The sequence below is a fragment of the Mytilus trossulus genome, chromosome 1 (assembly GCF_036588685.1).
Source record: "Mytilus trossulus isolate FHL-02 chromosome 1, PNRI_Mtr1.1.1.hap1, whole genome shotgun sequence".
NCBI classification, from domain to species: Eukaryota; Metazoa; Mollusca; class Bivalvia; order Mytilida; family Mytilidae; genus Mytilus; species Mytilus trossulus.
In genome coordinates, this window is record NC_086373.1 from 1,982,475 (window position 1) to 2,002,878 (window position 20,404).

Below are 20,404 nucleotides of genomic sequence, written 5' to 3' on the forward strand. Positions count from 1 at the left end.
AAATATGTAACACAGACACAAACGACAACCACTGTATAACAGGCTCATGATTTTGGACAGGCACATACAGAATATGGCGATGTGAAACAATTACGAAGGCGCCTCCAATACATTAGACTAAGTTGTTCCTAACTTGGCTTTCCTATATATGGATATGATTCGAATCTGAAATCTTTGGCGTACAAAATTATAAGCCTGGTAACTTTGATGACCCCTTTTAATCAAAATATTAACCCTGGACAAAGTCCGGTTTACAATATGAGAAAAAAAAACATAATAAATATACTTTTAGATCTTGAATAAAGATTAGCTCATATTTCATAAAAAAAAAAAAATCTTCAGATTATTGACTTAGTTGAAAGATGTATAAAAAATTAAAAAGTGAAAAAAAGTTTAACCAACATGTATGTGTTCCGTAAACCACCCATAGACAAGATGGAAACTCACCACCCACACATAAAAAGATGGGAAATAACCACCAAAACAAAGAAAGATGGAACATAACCACCAAAACAAAGAAAGATTAGAAAATAACCAGTGTTCACAAAAACATTGAAAGATGGAAAATAACCAACAAAACAAAGATAGATGGGAAACACCCACCAAAACATAGAAAGATGGAAAATAACCACCAAAATATAGAAAGATGGAAGATTAGAAAACAACAACACACACAACCACAGCCTGGATAGATAAAATAACCACCAAAACATACAACGATTGAAACATGTGCGAGTGCAGTATACCTCCAAAAACATAGGAAGATGGAAACATGTGTTTGTCCAGTAAACCATCTAGACATAAAAAGATGAAAAATAACTTTTCATATACTTGTCAAACTTTGAATTCTCGATTTTATTTTGAAAAAAAAATAATTTTATGCATCGACATTTCTATATAAATTCAACTTCTTAATTGAATATTAGACAGTACATAACACAACTGTTGCAGACGACTAGCACGACTGGTTAAACATTTCACACTTGCCTTCTATAATTCCGATGTAGACATATCAAGTAGAATACCGGTCATAATTTTAAGTTCTTATATCGTGGCTAAAAGCAACAACATGAAATGAATCTTTCCTATTTTTCGCTGTTGTGTGTCTTATCCTTAATCAACGTGAGCATCACATTCGCCTATATGACTAACATTACTAATGGTATATTCAGCGAATATAAAAGGTGCACTAGTGCATTCAAGAAGATAAATATATGATCAGAATTGATATATATATATAGTTCATATTCAAATGGTAAAGATCTCGTATTCTTCTGCTTCGTCATCACATCTTGTATAAGATGATTTATATTGTAATTTAAATGTTACATAATAATTTTGAAATATTTGCATAATTTTGATTTGAAACATGTCTTTGTATTATATATTATAAGAGGTTTGGTAACCTTATAGAAATATATAGACTATTTTCACATTTGGCAATAGAAATTGTTAAAATGTATTATGTTTTCATCATTCAGTTACGTATCTTCAAGGTGTCATGTATGGAACGCCATAGCTGTCTTATGTGTCTTTTTTTATTGCTTTTTTATTATAAGATGGTGCTTTTCTATTATAAGATGGTGCTTTTCTATTATAAGATGGTACTTTTCTATTATAAGATGGTGCTTTTCTATTATAAGATGGTGCTTTTCTATTATAAGATGGTGGTTTTCTATTATAAGATGGTGCTCTTCTATTATAAGATGGTGGTTTTCTATTATAAGATGGTGCTCTTCTATTATAAGATGGTGGTTTTCTATTATAAGATGGTGGTTTTCTATTATAAGATGGTGGTTTTCTATTATACGAAGGTGGTTTTCTATTATAAGATGGTGGTTTTCTATTATAAGATGGTGCTTTTCTATTATAAGATGGTGGTTTTCTATTATAAGATGGTGCTTTTCTATTATACGAAGGTGCTTTTCTATTATAAGATGGTGGTTTTCTATTATAAGATGGTGGTTTTCTATTATACGAAGGTGGTTTTCTATTATATGGTGCTTTTTTATTTTAAGGTGGTTTTCTATTATAAGGTGCTTTTTTATTATAAGATGCTTTTCTATTATAAGGTGCTTTTTTTATTATAAGGTGCTTTTTTATTATGTGATGGTGGTTCCCGTGATTAACCGGAAGTGTGGGCTATGGAACGCCATAGCTGTCTTCTGTGTCTTTTTTATTGCTTTTCTATTATAAGATGGTGGTTTTCTATTATAAGACATGCCTGTGTTGCTATTCAAGAATATGGTTACGAGTTGAAAATATACGGACAACTAAATGGCAAAAAAGACCACAAGACAAACATCATATTGAAACATAAAGACCGATCAACACTAATCACAGACCATAATAATCTGAAATGACCTCATGTGCTCCAGAACGGTAAGCAAATACTGGTCCCCATGTGGCACCCGTCGTGTTGTCATGTAAGTTCAAACACAATGATGAGTCTATTAACATTCGAGGAAAATTGGTCGGGGTTCTGGTAACGATAATTTGGACATATCCGTCCTTATCTGTAAAACACAGATTTCATCATCAAATGTGCATATACACCATTAAAATTCGTCACATGTGAATATTCATCGTCAATTTCCTTTGCCAAATTTATGTTGATGTGTAGTGTCAGCTGAGTTTTATTTTTAAGGTTATAACTTATATTTGTTTTATTTGCTATCGGAAATATAGATAAACCTTAAACATGCGAAACATTACATAAATATAGGATCCTTAGGGTGAAACCTTAGACCACAGTGTTTGGCTTAGTATTATGTAGGTAGTTTATACTAACTGCATGGTGCTTAATTTACCCTTATCTAAATGCTGACATTCAACGTTATTTGGCACTGTTGCAGTGAGTTACGCTTCATGATCTTTATATGGTGACCCATATAGTTTTTATACATATTACAAGTAATATTTCTACGAAGATAATAGTGTAAAATGGTTAAGATCTTAGTTCAGTCACAACTTTCTACAGCTAACAAACTTCAGTTAATTTTCACTACCTTCCATACTTACTTCCAATGGGGAAGAATCTGTGTAAAACTACTGATGCATGTCTGTGCATTCTTCAATAACCATGACGATAACTTAATCTGCAGCTTTTATCAAGAAAACCAATGAACCCCAACAAAAAGGTTATGGTCAATTGATAAAACTAATATGTTCACCTTGCATTTATTATACACCAAATATAACTTTCAACGTTACTGAAGAACCTAAGCAAGAACATTTAAAACGGACCTTTAATAATTTTTAAAAAGATGACAAGGTAAGAAGCCATTTACCATACCACTTTCACAGGCACTCACTCCTGTCAGAAGGACATGCACAACTTCAGTGCATCCATTCCATAGACAAAATATGATTGACTCGTCAACTCGTAACTGAAAAACTGACAAAACGAAGACAATACTTATGAGCATAGCTTCATCAACTGATTTATATGCGTCATCACATGGAAGCTAAAATCGAAGCGTCCGTTGATTTTTTCATCAACTTCCATTAAACATTATTCCAGTTTCCTGGTATGACTCGAAAAAGTACAAAGATATTTCCCCTAGGGGTGGCACAACCAAGATTTAGATGGTCATAATTCAAAACAAACCTAGTAGTGTGTCAAGGTAACCCATATCAGATAGAAATACATCAGACGGAAGTCAAGGTCAAGGTATACCATATCAAATAGACATATACAAAACGGAAGTCAAGGTCAAGTAAACAATATTAGATGGACATATACAAAACAAAAATCAAGGTCAAGGTAAACCATATCAGATAGACATATACAAGACGGAGGTCAATGTAAACCATTTCAGGTAGACAAATACAAGACGGAGGTCAAGGTAAAGGTATGCCATATCAGATAGGCATATACATGACAGAAGTCAAGGTCAAGGTAAACCATATCAGATAGACATATACAAGACGAATGGTCTGAAAATTTCAGGGCAGATAGATCTTGACCTTGTGAACAATTTTATCCTCTTCAGATTTGCCCAAAACGCTTTGGTTTCAGAGATATGAGCCAAAAACTGCATGTACTATGTACTATTTTAAGCCATGTCGGCCATCTTGGTTCGCGGGCGGGGTCATTGGACACAATTTTAAAACTAGATACCCTAATGATAATAACCAAAAGCTGCAAAATTCGGACCAGATGAGCTAAAAAAATAAACCTTTTTATCAATATTTCCCAATGATGCAAGTATATTTAGTTAGTAATATTGCGATTTAAGATCATAAATGTGAAGTTTACCTGAAAAATTTATTAAAAAAACAACTAAATTTAGAATTGGTTAATTTTAAGTTGGTGTCTTGAGCGTGGTCCGTGTTCAACAAAGAATGTATCTTTCAATATTTAATGTTTAATTGACACGGCATACCAAGAGATCAGATACGTCTGATAGAAATCCGAAACAAAAAGTTTGTACATATGCTTTTCTGGTGGAAGGAAACACTAATTGTACCTTTAAACTTAGTCTTTTATTTGTGTTAATTAGTCCGAATGTTAAGATAGAAACAGTGAATTCTTAGGTAACCATATATGAAAGCTTCTTAGAAATGACAGGCTGCCAGATTTATAACATAAAGAGACATTCGTTATGTAACTTTTTTATTATGTAACTATCCATTTAAACGATTTTCTTTTTATTATTGGAATGATGCATATCTATATTTAAATTCAAGGACAAGCGACACAGTGGCTGGCCGATTAAAATTCTAAACGGACCAAAACAGAAATATATTAATGGAGAATTCCAGAAAATAGATAATGTCACAACTGAGAACTGACCTTAGAGTACTCCGTTGAAGATCTTCTTTTTAAAATTTATTGGTTTGATCAAATTTGCAATAAATTACTATGACACAAAATTGCACATGTTGAAAAGTACCATCTGCTTTACTGAACCTTGTTTTTTGCTGATAGTGCTAAAAATAACCCCGCCGCAATTTTGCGCCTGTCCCAAGTCAGGAGCCTCTGGCCTTTGTTAGTCTTGTATGGTTTTAAATTTTAGTTTCTTGTGTATAATTCGGAGTTTAGTATGACGTCCATTATCACTGTACTATTATACTATTTAGGGGCCAGCTGAAGGACACCTACGGGTGCGGGAATTCTCGCTACATTGAAGACCCATTGGTTGCCTTCGGCTGTTGTCTGCTCTATGGTCGGGTGGTTGTCGCTTTGACATATTCACCATTTCCTTTCTCAATTTTATTTCACAACACGTATCATATTAACATACTAGTAAACATGTTCAAAGAAAAGTCAGATAAACCAAACGGAAATACATGTACGACGTAGAATCAATGATTCTCTACACCGAATACAGTTGACACTATAGTATACAAGAAACATACCATACCATGAAAATGTCCATGCACCAAATTCGATTGACCTACTGCATATAAATACAGTATCAGAAAACATACCAAAATACACTGTAAAACTTAACTTTTACATTTGACCATAAAAATTAGGTTACGGTCACATGACACCTGACAGTGTAAACTTTCTAATCCTTCCATACACCAAATATGGCAGACCTATTGAAAAACCTTGTTCACTGATCCATAAAATAAGGTCGATGGCAAATGAAAACGGTCCAGGACAGGCATGAAGACCTTGCAAGGTACACACGTACTAAAAAGAGTTATCATGTTACCCATAATAAGATAATTTACATTATGAAAATTCATCAAGAAGTCACTGATTCATGAATATGAGATGAAGGATGGAAATATAACGGACGAAAACGTCATATCATAAGGCACCCATATATATACAAAGTATGAAGCATCCAGGTCTTCTACACTCTAAAATAATACGCTTTTAGGTAGTAAGTTAACGCAACTGCAACCGCTGGAGCACTATCCCTTAGTTTCCCTTACTGCGATAGAGGTAGTAGGCTCGACAAAAAACATGCTGATATCAGAACCGGCACTCAACTCTTGGAAACTGACATAAAAACCTATTTAGTGGTTCAACTAGCAGTTGAAAGGTAATAGAGAACAAATAACTAAAAGGCTAACCAATTATTTGTCTCAACTTTTCTATCAAACACAGACACTAACCCCTTCCCTAATGTCGAAATAAACATGTACATACCTAATGAGTTCTTGTAATAAATGAAGTTTTTCTCCTATTTTCAATCCACTTTTATCTAAGGCGGGTAGGTTAATGTATTCATGTAGTAATGCGGCAGCGGATGATTGTGTGTCTTCGCCATTAATAGATGTTGTTGCAGCCAGTGGATGACCGAAGAATGCCCGGATATCGTCCGGTGGGCCATCCTGTTCAATGTGTCCTTTTTTATCTAGCACGTTGTTGTTTTCTGAAAGACCGGCTTTGAGTTCTTCGCTGAAAAAGAAAAGAAAACTTCTATCACATGTGGACTGTTTCACATCTTCTTCTTATATCCATGTATTGTACGAATACTTGTTCCTCTACAAGTAAATTCTCACTAAATTCTTACCAAGGTTTAAGTAGTGAGCCAACATCGGACATTTTGCTAGTACATTTCCATTTATGATTTGTTGTGTTACACAAGGGTGGATCTGAAAAATGACTCAAATTCATGGTTTTAATCTTTACAAATAAATAAGAAGCACTTTCATAAAGGGTAGATTTAATGATTGAGAGATTTTATTTATGATCTTATTCCTTTCACGTATGTTTATTTCACGTAATTATTGTGGTACGCTCTGGTGCTTCTCTATAGACACTCCACTTGTAAGGCTTAGATGTCTCAAAAATTTAAAATAACTATATATTCAAACTGTTTTTAATCAGAAAACACGTTGTTGTGAAAAAAAAAAATAATTTGACTACCATGCATATGGTTATGAAATTCACATTATAAAAAGCGAATCTCAGGTTTCAATTATGAAGTTATGTAAATTTTCAGATCTTTTATAAAAATACCAAATAAAAACTTTATCATGCATGTAGTTTTTCACGATATACTTTCTTCTTTAAATGTTCCTTTACTTGTCAGTTATATTAGGCATTTATTAAAAAAAAATGTTTTTGAAATGTCAATTTTTACGGGTTCAGTTTTGATAGAGCTCCTCTATAATATACATTTATAGACTTAATCCATCATTTGCACATTTTATGTAACTTTTTGTAATACAATGTGCAATAACAAATGTAATCATCTTAATGTTTCTTTTTTTATTTTCATTTTGTCAACTGCATACTAAATTGCATGTAAATCTTGATCTAGAAATAAAAAAAGAGTGTATGCTTCGTACAGAACAGGTCAGGAGAGAATCTAGATCCTTGACACCTTCTTCAGCAAAATTGATCGTGCAATAGAACTAGCAATTAAACTGACATTTGAGATTGAATTTATAATTGAACATACACTTGCAACTGAGGCGAAAGTTGAAATATAAAACAATCTTTCATATACAAGGTTGTCTTTTTCGTACACCATGGATTCTTCATGCACATGATGAATTACTTCATCCGAACGGACCCAGTTGAATTGTTTTACCACTTTTTAACGGACAATTAATTTAAATTAATCTAAATACTGTCAAACTTGCATACATAAAATTTGTTTTAAAGTTTTGGTATAATTGCCTTCTCAGTAGTTGCAACATTATACTAATGCCACGACTTTATATTGACTTATTTCAATGTTGTTCAAGTGACAAATATATCTCTTAGAGAGTATACTAAGTAGTCGTATTCTACCGTCTGTTTCATGTATAACAATTTTGAGATTTTTTCAGGGAGGGTACGGGGTTGCAACATCAAAAAATTTCATTCTTTACAGTTATACCTTTTCACATAACAGACATTTTGATGCAATTTCCTATTAAATTTTAAACATCTTCGAAATTTATCTTAAAAAGTAGTTCTTTGCTCCATGTATGCTATTAGTAATAAATGGTGTTATACTGGCTACCAAAGGTAATTCACAAGTCTTTATATACCAATTATAAAAAGATTTATATTTCGAAATGTTAAATATAAGCCATAAGGTGTACCATACTGTCAAAGCGTGACTGTGACCTTCTTAGATAATAAAGGATAAAAATATAGAACTTTAAATTACTAGCTTAGAAGACCAGCCCACACATAAAGACTCATCAAAATGTGTTCATTTGTTTAGATTCGTTGTGGGGCAATCTGAATTGTCAGTTCATTGTAATGTAGCAATATAGAAACGACTCATCAGATCTTATATATTTGTTTGGCTTGTTGTCCATACTACAATGAATCAACCAAGAGGAAATGAATTTCAATATTTATTTCATTTATTTTCAGGTATTTTCATTGAATATCACTGTTTATTACCTGGCCTATATTTCATTAAATTGTCAATTGCTTTGACTTTATCCATAATTGATCAGATCGAATTCTTTTTCTGTTTTCACTAATATTGATTGACAAGGCTATTAATCCGAGGAAAATAATTCTACAAAAGTATCAATAGTTTTGTTTATGAATTAACTTGACAATACACGTCTTGGGTAGCCTATCAATTCTTATTTTTACCAATAATGCAACAGCATCGACTAAAAGTTGGAGAATAATTGTACTATTCAATAACCTAGGTTCTACAAATGAATACATAAAATTGATAATTTACATACAAAACGAATTTGAGTCATTTCAATAACACTGAACAGGCAAAAGCTTAGTCAATTTTACCTTTAAAACCAGATATGTAATAAAGTTTGAATTCATTTATAGCAACTGAAATGAGGGAATGTAGTGCCCAACAAAACAAAGTCGATAACATAAAAGAAATTGTCCTTCACACAAGAATATACATAATCATTCGACGTCCTTCAAAAACGAAAACATTACGTAAAAGTAAAGTTCTTTTAAATAAATGCAAACTTCCCAATCCAGAGTACACAAAATAATACAAACAGTTTCAAACCAGAGATATTTTGAATTTGTTTTGTCCTTCTTTCTATAAAAGATGTGTACTCTAAAACTTAGGAGTAGTATTTCAGTATTTTCAATGATAATACACATTAACTTGCATTCTTGACAACTAAACTTCAAAATAAAACCAAAGTATGTATGCTTATACATTTAATACAGACTACATACACATTACAGTGGCGGATCAAGATATTTTCATAAATGGGGGGACTCACTGGTGTTCTCCAGTCATGCTTCATTGATTCCCTATACAATCAATATTTTTTTTTGCCCAGGAAAGGGGGGACCTGTATCTACATATGGACAAATTGTTTTATATATACTTATACAACCAGTGGTAAAATATTTCGCGCTAACCATAAAAGCCAGTTTGTCAACATATGCATCAAATGTGCAAAAAAAATGTAGATGAATCAGTTTTTACAAGTTAACTGTCAACACTATGTAATCTTTGTAACATTATAATATTCATTCATAATAGTTTGGAATATGATTGATTGCTGTTATGCTTTACGTTCAGTGACAAATATATCACATAAAGTCAGACGAGGGCAATTCATACAATGTATCTATATAAGTATAAATATAAAAAAAAATAAGGAGATGTGGTTTGATTGCCAATGAGACAGTTATCCACTAAAGAGTTCAGATGACGTGTAGGTGTAAGATTTTATAGGTCATCTTATGGTCTTCAACGATGAGCAAAACCCATACCGTACAGAATTAAAGATACTTATATACAAATAATTGGCCAGAACGTGTTTTTGTTTTTTAACAAAAGACTAGTCAAATTTTCAATCATGACCTATGTAACTTTACATATTTTCCTCGTGAAAATAAACATATTGTACTGCATCATGAGGCTCTGAATTGGGGGGGGGGGGGGGGGAGTCCTTCATTTCCATATTTTTAGGCCATTTTTCTCTTCTTTTTCTTTTGCCCATTATTAATCTCAATAATCTGATTTGCTTAGACTATTTTCTGTATGATTTATTTTTTACAAAACTCTCTGTTTTGTTAACCCATCTAGATCCTCACATCATTATTTTTCTGTATTTCTCGTTTCAGCTAATACTTTAAAAGTGTAATTTCAATCATGCCTCAAACATACTCCTCCTATCTTTAATGATTTTTAATTGATTTTAACGACCTTATGAAGTATGGATATAAAAATGTAATAATGATTTAACTGTTATCTCCATCATCATGACACAAATTGTTTTTATTTATGTTCTGTAGACAAAATATGAAACAAATTTATACTAAATTTGGCATTTCACTAGTTTAAGTAGTGCAAAAATTATGATGTCTGAATAATTTGTTAATGAGATGTCAATACCTGTATGAACCAGGTAATATTTGTTTTAATGTACTTGTGAAATTGATGTTTAAGTTGAGGAAATTTGTTTATGCAAATGATATTAATGTTGAAGTTACGTGAATACGTATATTTTCCCTTTAATTTGTTAAAGTAAACATTAAGAAAATCTCATTATTAATTTACAATGATGAAAGATGTTTGCTTTTCATTTAATATTTGAAGAACTTCTTATTTTTGGGGTTTAATACTTTTTAAACATGAATACAAGCTTTTAAGAATACTGTTTGAACTAGTCAAAGTTACATAAAAAATCAATACAATAACTTAGAATATCCTTCAGGAACTTTTCAAAGAAGAAAAATTATGAATTTCATATTTTACGGCGAATAAAAAGTGTTCATACAGTATTCAAATATGCACCAAACAAACTCTATTGAATAGATAAATTCTACATTATTCTCTGTACATCAAATGATACACGCTGTTTGTTACTCTTTTGACAATATATAATTTACATATTCAATATCAATATAGGTGTGTGTAAAGGACATTTTAATACGACTGATGCTTTTAAAAGATCATTTATTTCAGTAGATTTGTAGTTTTGATGTCAATTTCTGATACATTCTATCACTTCTCTAGTCGTACAAATATACAGAATAAGTTTATATAAAAACTGACTTCGTTTTGTGTTTCTTTTATTAAAGAAGATTTGAACATATTAGGCGGAGGTGAATATAAGAACCGACATTACTTTGACATTGCCTGTCATGTCAACGACCGTTACAAATAGGATATTGTTATACAACTAGTTAAACCGTTGGAAAAGTTAACCTACAGCACTGATATGTGATTAATCGTGCTTAGAAAACTCTTTGCCTTATTTTGTATTCACGAGATATTTTTTTTATTGAACACATGGTAATGGACATGTGGGCCGATGTAAACAAACCCAATTCTTTTTTGACAAAACTGGCAAAACCATCCTCATCTACCAACTTTGACTTTAATTTATGTGGGATATTATATTATTCGCACTTTACCTTTTTGATACTTCTGTTTTCCCCCAGAATGTCAATTGATAGAATACTTCTTCACTCATTTGGATAGTAAACTGCGGTCCATTCAACTACTCAGAATATCAGGTGCGTTCTAATAACCACCCGACTATTATGGATGCTAATCAACATATAGTGATTTATACGAGAAAAATATATCAGAGCTAAGAAACTATTTTATTTTTTTAAATGTGTTAAAAATATCAACATATTAGGGTTTAAAATTTAATGTTATGTATTGCTAGTTTATAGTTTAGGGTTAAGGTTGGGGGCTGTCTACGATTGTTATCCGATTTTTTAAATAGCCTCACTTGTCATTTTCCACAACCATACATGTAAGTTCTGTTGGCTTTTTGTTCCTATTAGTTCATACATATTTTTTGTCCGAGTGATCATTCAAGTTGTATGCATGTTTTTATTTTCCTGTTGACATAGTATGTGGTTGTTTCTGGATAATTGTTCTTTATTTTATTTTATTTCGAACTGATAATTTAAGAAACCGAACACTTTTAATAAGTGATTTAAAATCTATCTGTTTGTCAAGTTGGAGTCGAACACAATGGAGCCCTTTATTTTTTATCACACTCAAATCTTGTCAGCATATATATTTACTGACACGTTTTTTAAAACATGTCTGGGTTGAATTAATGTCATGGTCAGTTTTCGATCCTAAGCTTAACATAATAACCTTATGTTTTATTGGCATTCGTTCTGACAAGCTTTCTAATTCGTAACTTGCATTTAAAAAAAAATGTGGAACGATCAAGGAACAACTCATTATCTATTTACATGGAAGATAAATATATCACGTGTACATGGAAGATAAATATATCACGTGTACATGGAAGATAAATATATCACGTGTACATGGAAGATAAATATATCACGTGTACATGGAAGATAAATATATCACGTGTACATGGAAGATAAATATATCACGTGTACATGGAGGATAAATATATCACGTGTACATGGAAGATACATATATCACGTGTACATGGAAGATAAATATATCACGTGAACATGGAAGATAAATATATCACGTGTACATGGAAGATAAATATATCACGTGTACATGGAAGATAAATATATCACGTGTACATGGAAAATAAATATATCATGTGTACATGGAAGATAAATATATCACGTGTACATGGAGGATAAATATATCACGTGTACATGGAAGATACATATATCATGTGTATATGGAACACCTTGTGATTATCTGAAAGTTTTGTTTGTCTTGGTTGTTATATAAATTGAATGAAAAGGGGAGTTAAGAGAATCGGAACTAGTACCGCTTCTTATTTAGGTACATTTTTGTAATAAAGGATTTCATCAAAGTGTTCTGTTGTTCAGTCTTCCACCCTATTTTGACAGCGGATTAACAACAAAACCACAATGAACCTTTTAAAATCGAAACTAATTTATACAGCAACAGTAGCCTACGTATCACATCAAGAAATGACAAGCAATAAGTAGAACATATCTTAACCCAGGAATTCCAACCTAAGTCCTAAACTTTGAACATGTTTTATTTTTTTTGATATGAATAATATCTTTTCAAATTAGTAATTTTAATAACTATAATCATAAGAGTTCGCTTCCGTCTCGCTGTAGAATATTGCCTCGTTTCTTTTTCTAGAGATCAAAAACATAATTGTAAAACAAGCTGTGGTCGTGTTGCTCAGTAACATTAAACATGCAAAGTATCGCTTCGTCGTTTATAAATGTATCTAAAGCAGAAATTACGTATTGAGATTAAAGGGACAAGTGGTGGCGAATAAAGGAACAAATGGTGGCGATTAGAGAAACACATCAATTTCTACATAGAATCAATTACATGGAGTATCAGGTTCCAATTAATTACAAAAGTTAAAAATCCGATGAAAAGTGGTAAATAGCAAACATCTTTAATGGGAAAATACTACTAAGAATGAAATAAAAAGATATCAGATATGATCTATAATAATTTCATTGAGTGTTTAAAACAATGTCATAAGCGATTTGGTATCCAGGAAGTTTGAATTGCTGGTTTGACATCAATGATTCAGGAGTTGCTAAACAGACAATTACTGTATCGATCTGTAGCTGACATTCTTCAAAACATTTAATGTGGATTGATTATTTATAAACACTCTATTATAAGTATATAACTGTTTCTACATGTTTGGCGGCTTTCTTCACGATGAGAAACTGAATGACACATACGATGTACCATAGATTGAATGATTTTTGTGGAAATGCATACGATTTTCTGGATTCGGTGGTGAAAGTTTTGAGTAGTTATGAAGATGGGAGGAGAAGAATAAAAACCATGAAATGAAATATATCTTAATCATAGTAAATGTTTAAATGTTATTTCCATCAGAAGCAAGACAGTATTCAAGCACACTTATTAAAAGACCTTGTTTCAGAAAAAGGGAGAAGGTTTGGGCCCATTAAAACGTTTAATCCCGCTGCAAATGTTTGCACCTGTCCTAAGTCAGGAATCTGATGTACAGTAGTTGTCGTTTGTTTATGTAATATATACGTGTTTCTCGTTTCTCGTTTTGTTTATATAGATTAGACCGTTGGTTTTCCCGTTTGAATGGTTTTACACTAGTAATTTTGGGGCCCTTTATAGCTTGTTGTTCGGTGTGAGCCAAGGCTCCGTGTTGAAGGCCGTACTTTAACCTATAATGGTTTAATTTTTAAATTGTTATTTGGATGGAGAGTTGTCTCATTGGCACTCACACCACATCTTCCTATATCTATTGGAATGAGTTGAAAAGTGAAAAATTCATTTTGACATATTTTTTTACAAAACGCACATTCAGTTCTCTTGATGCTATTTCTATTACCAATGTTATACAATATATATGACGTTAACCACTATATTACTATAGATAAAAACAAATTGTGTAAAACGGTCAAAATGTATAAATATCACAAAAATGCAAAGAAACTTGCAGGAGAGATAACTTGACATTGTGCATCTCTTCAGTTTGTAACATGTACAAAAGTTCATTGCATTCGATATCAACAAAACAACTAAATAGTTGATCTCCATTGTATCATATGTGTATGTGTATATGTCTCACAGAACCAAGATAGTATTTAAGCGCAATGGTTTGAAGACCTTGGAATGCACTGAAAACTTTACAGTGTTAAATTTCTTAATATTATAACTATAGTACATTACTTTATTATATTACTCGTCTCGATGCACATTCAGAACCACCACATTACTTTATAATATTACTCGATGCACATTCAGAACCACTCGAGACTAGATTTACTTAATATCAATGTTAATATACATCTATGAGTGCACTAACCACAATATAGAGCAAGAACATTGGTAGCAAAAAGCAGTGAAACCGGTAGGAAAGCTATTTTATTCGTTGATCTTCATATGGTGGTTAGTGTAGACAATTACAATATATTTGTATATATACTTATCATGAAAGCTTTATAAGAACAAATCTATAACTTTTTATTTTATTGTTATTGTCATTTTAATACTTCAAAATGAAAAGCTGTGTGAAATTTAAAAGGTACTATGTAAGAGAAGATGTCGGCTTTATATTCCTCTTTTATTCAGTTAAGGATGATTTAATCGTAACTATTACAATACTTTAAATGTATATAGTCTGAACTTCAATTTTAATTCTATACCCGGGGCTATCATATCGTTAAAATCACATCATTTTGAAAACGTCGAATGATGTATCGGTGAATATTTTGGTCACAAATTTAAATTGAAATGTGAAAGATACTGTGTTACATAATTGATGTAGTAGTTAACCAAGTCTGTGAGAACATGATTTATTTATTAGTTGTTATTTGCTTTGAATTGGCTTTCAGTCACTTCGAGTCCTCTTAGATCGGTACTTTTGTCTTTTGCTTCATTTATTATTGTTTTCCTTAGAGAATTAAAGAGTCAACTGACTTCTAAATGATTTTTACAGTTGTTCTTATGTTACACTGTTACGCCATTGTCAAAGATTATTGGGAGGGTTGAGCCCTTTCACAATTTAGTCAAGCCACATTCTATATATGCATGCTTGGTCCATGTCAGGAGTGGTCGTCATTGCTTTTCGTTTACTGTCTTGTAATAAATCAGGCTGTTGTTTTGTTATGTTTTATTGTTTTTGAACCATTTCAATAGCTTATTATGCGGTCAGGGTTTTTCTTACTGTTGAAGGCCGTGCGGTGACGTACAATTGCTATTATCAACGTAATTGGACTCTGTTGGACAGTTGTCTAATACATAATACCATGTCTCATTTTTTTTATACTACTACAAAATTTTGAAAATAAAATAATGATTTAATACTAGAATGCCGAAATGTTTCACAGACTGAGTGATGTGAATAAAAGATTGTCACGGTAGAACTTATGAGAACCAAAACAATATAAAACCAAAAAGGGTGTTGGTTACGCATCTTACAATTTACCATACAGTTTAGGTGTGTTTCATTCAGAAGTTTTATTATGTGTATCCAACCATTAAACCACAAAGTAAAAAATAATATTTTGCATTAGTTTTGAACTATTAAGAAATATCAATTTATTTTATTCACAATGAATGGGTTTTAAAAGGACAAGTGTAACATAACATCGGTGTGAGGAAATTTTAACTAGGAGCAAAAAAAAATGTTTTCTGTATAAGCGATATCATTGAAATTAATAAGTCATGATAAAAATTTGATATTTGCATATTTAGTTATAATTAAAACACTGAACTAGAACTTTATATTTTGCTTTATAAGCACACATGCAATAAGATAATTCACACCAAACATTGACACCTCTAACTCGGAAATAAAAAAGAGGCTTTGAGTGGGTTGACAAAAAACAACCGTGAAATCATAAGTGGTAGCGGGGTAGCGGTCAGTCGTATTTATTTCAATATTGATTTCCCTGTCCGTTAGTGAAATAACATCCAATGAATATCTTTCACACATTATTCAAACTGAATGAAAAGAAAATGAGACATAAATAAGATGGCACCCGTAATGACCTTCCCACCTGCCGTTGAAGAAGCTAGGAGGTCACAGCTACCACCAATTATTTAAATACTTCACTGATTTAAACAATTCTAGTGAAAGTTTATTTTAAATACTAACAAATTGTGGCCGTGGGAAAAGGTATAAAATAAAATACCGTTAATTAAGAACTTCTAAGCCTAAGGTAGACAGATAAAAATCAAAACTCATGTCACCTATTAAATGTCTCTTTTGAAGGATACACAGTCAAACTGTGTTTTTACACTATCATTTACTTAAGATATTGACAAAATATTGATGGAATTTTAATGGAAATGTTACGGATCAGCTAACTTGCAAATTTGCCAAAAATAATTAAATTTAAAAGTACGTCTTGATCGTAATCAAACTTTTTCCTTTTTCTTTTTGCACTCATATATTTTCTAATTGTGTGTTAAGCTTTAAATACAACCCACACATAAAATGTGCACCAAGTGGTTTCTGTATGCGAGATAATAAGAGATTTACTACAATACAATTGTAAAACTTGTCATCTATGACAGTAAAACTTTATTAAAGAGGTGTAATGTCTGCATGTAAATTTCTTTTGATCTAATTAAAATTCCACTTAAAATTTAAGTTCATTAAATTCGACTGAAACATGCACAAATTATTTTTATTTTATTATTATCTTATTTTTATTTTATTTTTAAATTTTAGTTAAAATTATATGAGTTAAAAGTAATAGTGACTATGTTTCAAAAATTGAAGTTGCCTATTACAAAATTATTTACAAGTATATACACTTTATTCGAAATATATATGTTTTCTGTCAATATCAGAGGAAAATGTCTTCCCGAGACCCCCAATGCAGTATAAGAACTGCATGGAATTATCTATTTACTAATACCAAGGAGGTTTTATAATCTCATTGCTTATACCAATTAACCATGGTTACAAAAAGCAGATTTTTGATTGGTTGAGAATAATTAAAACTATAAACTTTTCTAAAAACTTTCTATGATAAAAAAAAAAGATACCTTACCTCTTTGGTTTGTAAATACAAAGTTTTTTGGTACGTCTCAAATTTCAAAACATGCACCTCTCTTGCATGCTTAATCTCTATATTGTAATTCCAATTATCAGAATCCATAAAATATATGTACTTTTAAAGATATTGATATTATATATCACACATGTGCAGTTAATTATACTAATATCGTCCTTTCGAGATTCCTAGACTTTGTCCTTACCTTGTATCATCTGCTTCACTGAATGAGCTTTGATCACCGCTCATTCTAAACCTGGAAAACTTGTCTTGCAGGTCTTCAAAAATAACACTATTGTATATGGAACCAGTTTTTTCTTCAATAACAAATATAGACTTCAGTTCAATGTTCCTATTGGATACTTCCAACGCGAAGGCAGAATGTTTATACCTAGTCAGGTGAGACGAAGCTACCTGTCCCACGTTGTGTCAACAGCAGTCGGACAAAAACCAATTATCTTCTGCATTATTGTATTAAATATTATCTTTGATGGAACCATCTTTAATAATTCATCTCGTAAATGCGTAAAATAACAACAAGTTTTATCCGTATATTGTTTTGGATGTTTTTTCACTGTGTTAAGGTGGGAAATATGATTTGACATGCTTCAGGAACTCTACCATTCAATACGTAAGATTTTTGTTCATTGTTCGGACATAATAAGCTATTGAATGGAATTTGTTTAGATTTCTCAGGGTTCATTTAACTGTAATAAGGCTTTGAGGAGAATATTAAAAGTAGTGGGGTCTCTCTACGGGTCGCCAGTTAAATACTACCTATAACAGTCAATTACAATTTTTATTTTAAATTACGAGACTGCTTACTATATGCACCTTACTTTATTAAATAGTAACTTGTTATTTATGTAAAATGATAGAAGGAAATTATGATTCACCCAGGTGATTTGATTAATTATTCATAGTCTTTATTATACTTTTTTTCTATAAAAAAATAATAATTGATTACGTAATAGACATGATTATTTGATAATGATACGTTTTTTGTTTAATGTTTACCTGTAGTCTATGATGATGATTATTTGATAATGATACGTTTGTTGTTTAATGTTTACCTGTAGTCTATGATGAACGATCTACAAGAGTGGGAATTTCCTTTTATTAGTTTGTTGAAATTTGTGTAATAATTTTCACCAATTATAATGAATATTTGTAAATATAATAATAACCTTTAATCTTAATTCTTATTATGGTGATTTAATTACGTGTCTATATAAAAGGATAACAGGGAATCCCAATACCAATATATTAGACAACACAACATATACCACCAACCGCCAACATTAGAAACATTAGAAAAACCATGCGCGGATAGTGACAAAAATAACATACGATCCAGCGACTTTTCACACATAATTTTAAAGTAAAAATATTCGTAGTCATACATATTTCAGTAAAACCTGCGATCAATTTTTATCTTAAGATTGTTTGTGAAAAGAGTTGCAGATCGCCTGACTTGTATGGACACGCAATTCAGTGTCATTACATTCAATATCAATTACTAAGTGTTGTCAAATTAAAAAATGAAACAAATATATTCCTTTTTATCTACTTTTCAAAATGTATGTTCTCTCACATATCTTTTGGTTTTGAGCGAAAATTGTGTTGAACAAAATCTTAACAGCCGATGTTTATATTACAAAATAGCTCTCCATCGTTTTTATCTTGACAGATGCTGAATAGCCATGATCGTACACAAATTCAACCAAACTAATGAGGAAAATTTTACATTTATTTTTACATATAACGAGTATGACATAACAAATGTTATTGTTAAAGGGGTTAATGACTTATGTGTACTAAGGTTATGTAAGGAATAACCTAGCTGACAATACAAACTTTAAATTGTTATTTGGATGGAGAGTTGTCTCATTGGCACTCACACCACATCTTCCTATATCTATTGAACTACGTAGTACACATGTAGGATGTATGATACTTTTCAGTTTACATAATAATTTGTTTTGTTGTTTAGTACAAGAATGATATATAATATTATTTTCAAATTAGCAAAAGTATCACCTCCTCCAAAATATCTAAATGTATGATAAACTTATATAATATGAATGTTTGTTAACTTTGAGTTTTGTTTGTTTGTAAATATTGTCATGTTTGTCTTGGTAACAATGCATTATTTGGATATAACACTAATATTTTTTTTTTATATAGCATCGCAAGGATGTGTGGGCCCTTTACTCCTGAATACATCAAAAGGGTCACAGGAATCACCGACAGTAATCATTATGGACAGTAGAACAGACCACACCAACCATCAACGCCCGTCTAAAAAAATGAAACAACATGATATAAATTTTATTTGTCTGACGTTCTTTTCCGGATTTACCTTAATCAGGAACGCTCACAGACGAACTTTTGAAAGCCAAGGAGGTATAAGGTCCGAAAACGTTGAAGAGCTATAAGTTAACCAAAAAATATTTTAAAAATAGCCAAGTCCATCTAAGGCCAACTGTGCCTGAGGGATTTGAAACCTTAGTTTCTTTATTCAAGATGCATATACTGCAGTGGAAAACAACGAACAACACATGGATCAAATAGTATGACTTAGGACAAACAAATAATTTTGGGAGGGGAGGGAATCCAGTTTGACGTGCTCACCAATATCACCTTTCTCTCTTTAGACAATGTGTCGTAAAAGTCAAACTCTCAATAAAAATGCTTCTCAGAATTATCTGAAATTTATGATACCAGTTAATAGAAAAACCATGCGATTTAAAAAAAAAAAAAAAAACCATATAATTTATACACTGAATTTTGATATTCTAAACTACATTGCGACAGCAGCAATAGCCACACTCAATGCAAAAAAGTAATTTATACAGGAAGCTATCGAAAAATACAAGGTTTCACGACATAAAATATGAATTATAAATGTATGTTTTGGAAAGTAAAATTATTTAAAATTTTTCAAACAATCATCAAATATAGAGTTTTACTCGATGGTCCCATAAAATACTCAACTTTAACACAATACGCCGGATATAAAGATTGAAAAATTATACCATTTTCAAATTCAAAAGATATTCAGTGAAAAAACGTACTCCAGAAGATATT

The 20,404-nt window shown here is 31.4% G+C and overlaps 1 protein-coding gene across 4 annotated transcripts in view; it reads right to left on the reverse strand.

The window, feature by feature from the left end:
• Positions 1-17,779, reverse strand: part of LOC134712155 (protein grainyhead-like) — a 30,397-nt gene extending 12,618 nt beyond the window's left edge. The window contains exons 1-2 of one of the 4 annotated variants that reach the window (XM_063573394.1): positions 17,520-17,779; positions 6,113-6,364 (exon numbers count right to left, since the gene is read on the reverse strand). In XM_063573394.1, coding sequence (XP_063429464.1) covers positions 6,113-6,364; positions 17,520-17,563 — 296 coding nt within the window. In that variant the 5' untranslated portion in view covers positions 17,564-17,779. Of the gene's footprint in view, positions 1-6,112; positions 6,365-6,479; positions 6,640-11,278; positions 11,380-17,311; positions 17,481-17,519 lie in introns of those variants that run through there. The other 3 variants (XM_063573405.1, XM_063573383.1, XM_063573372.1) reach the window with 3 other exon arrangements.
• Positions 17,780-20,404: the final 2,625 nt, after the last annotated feature.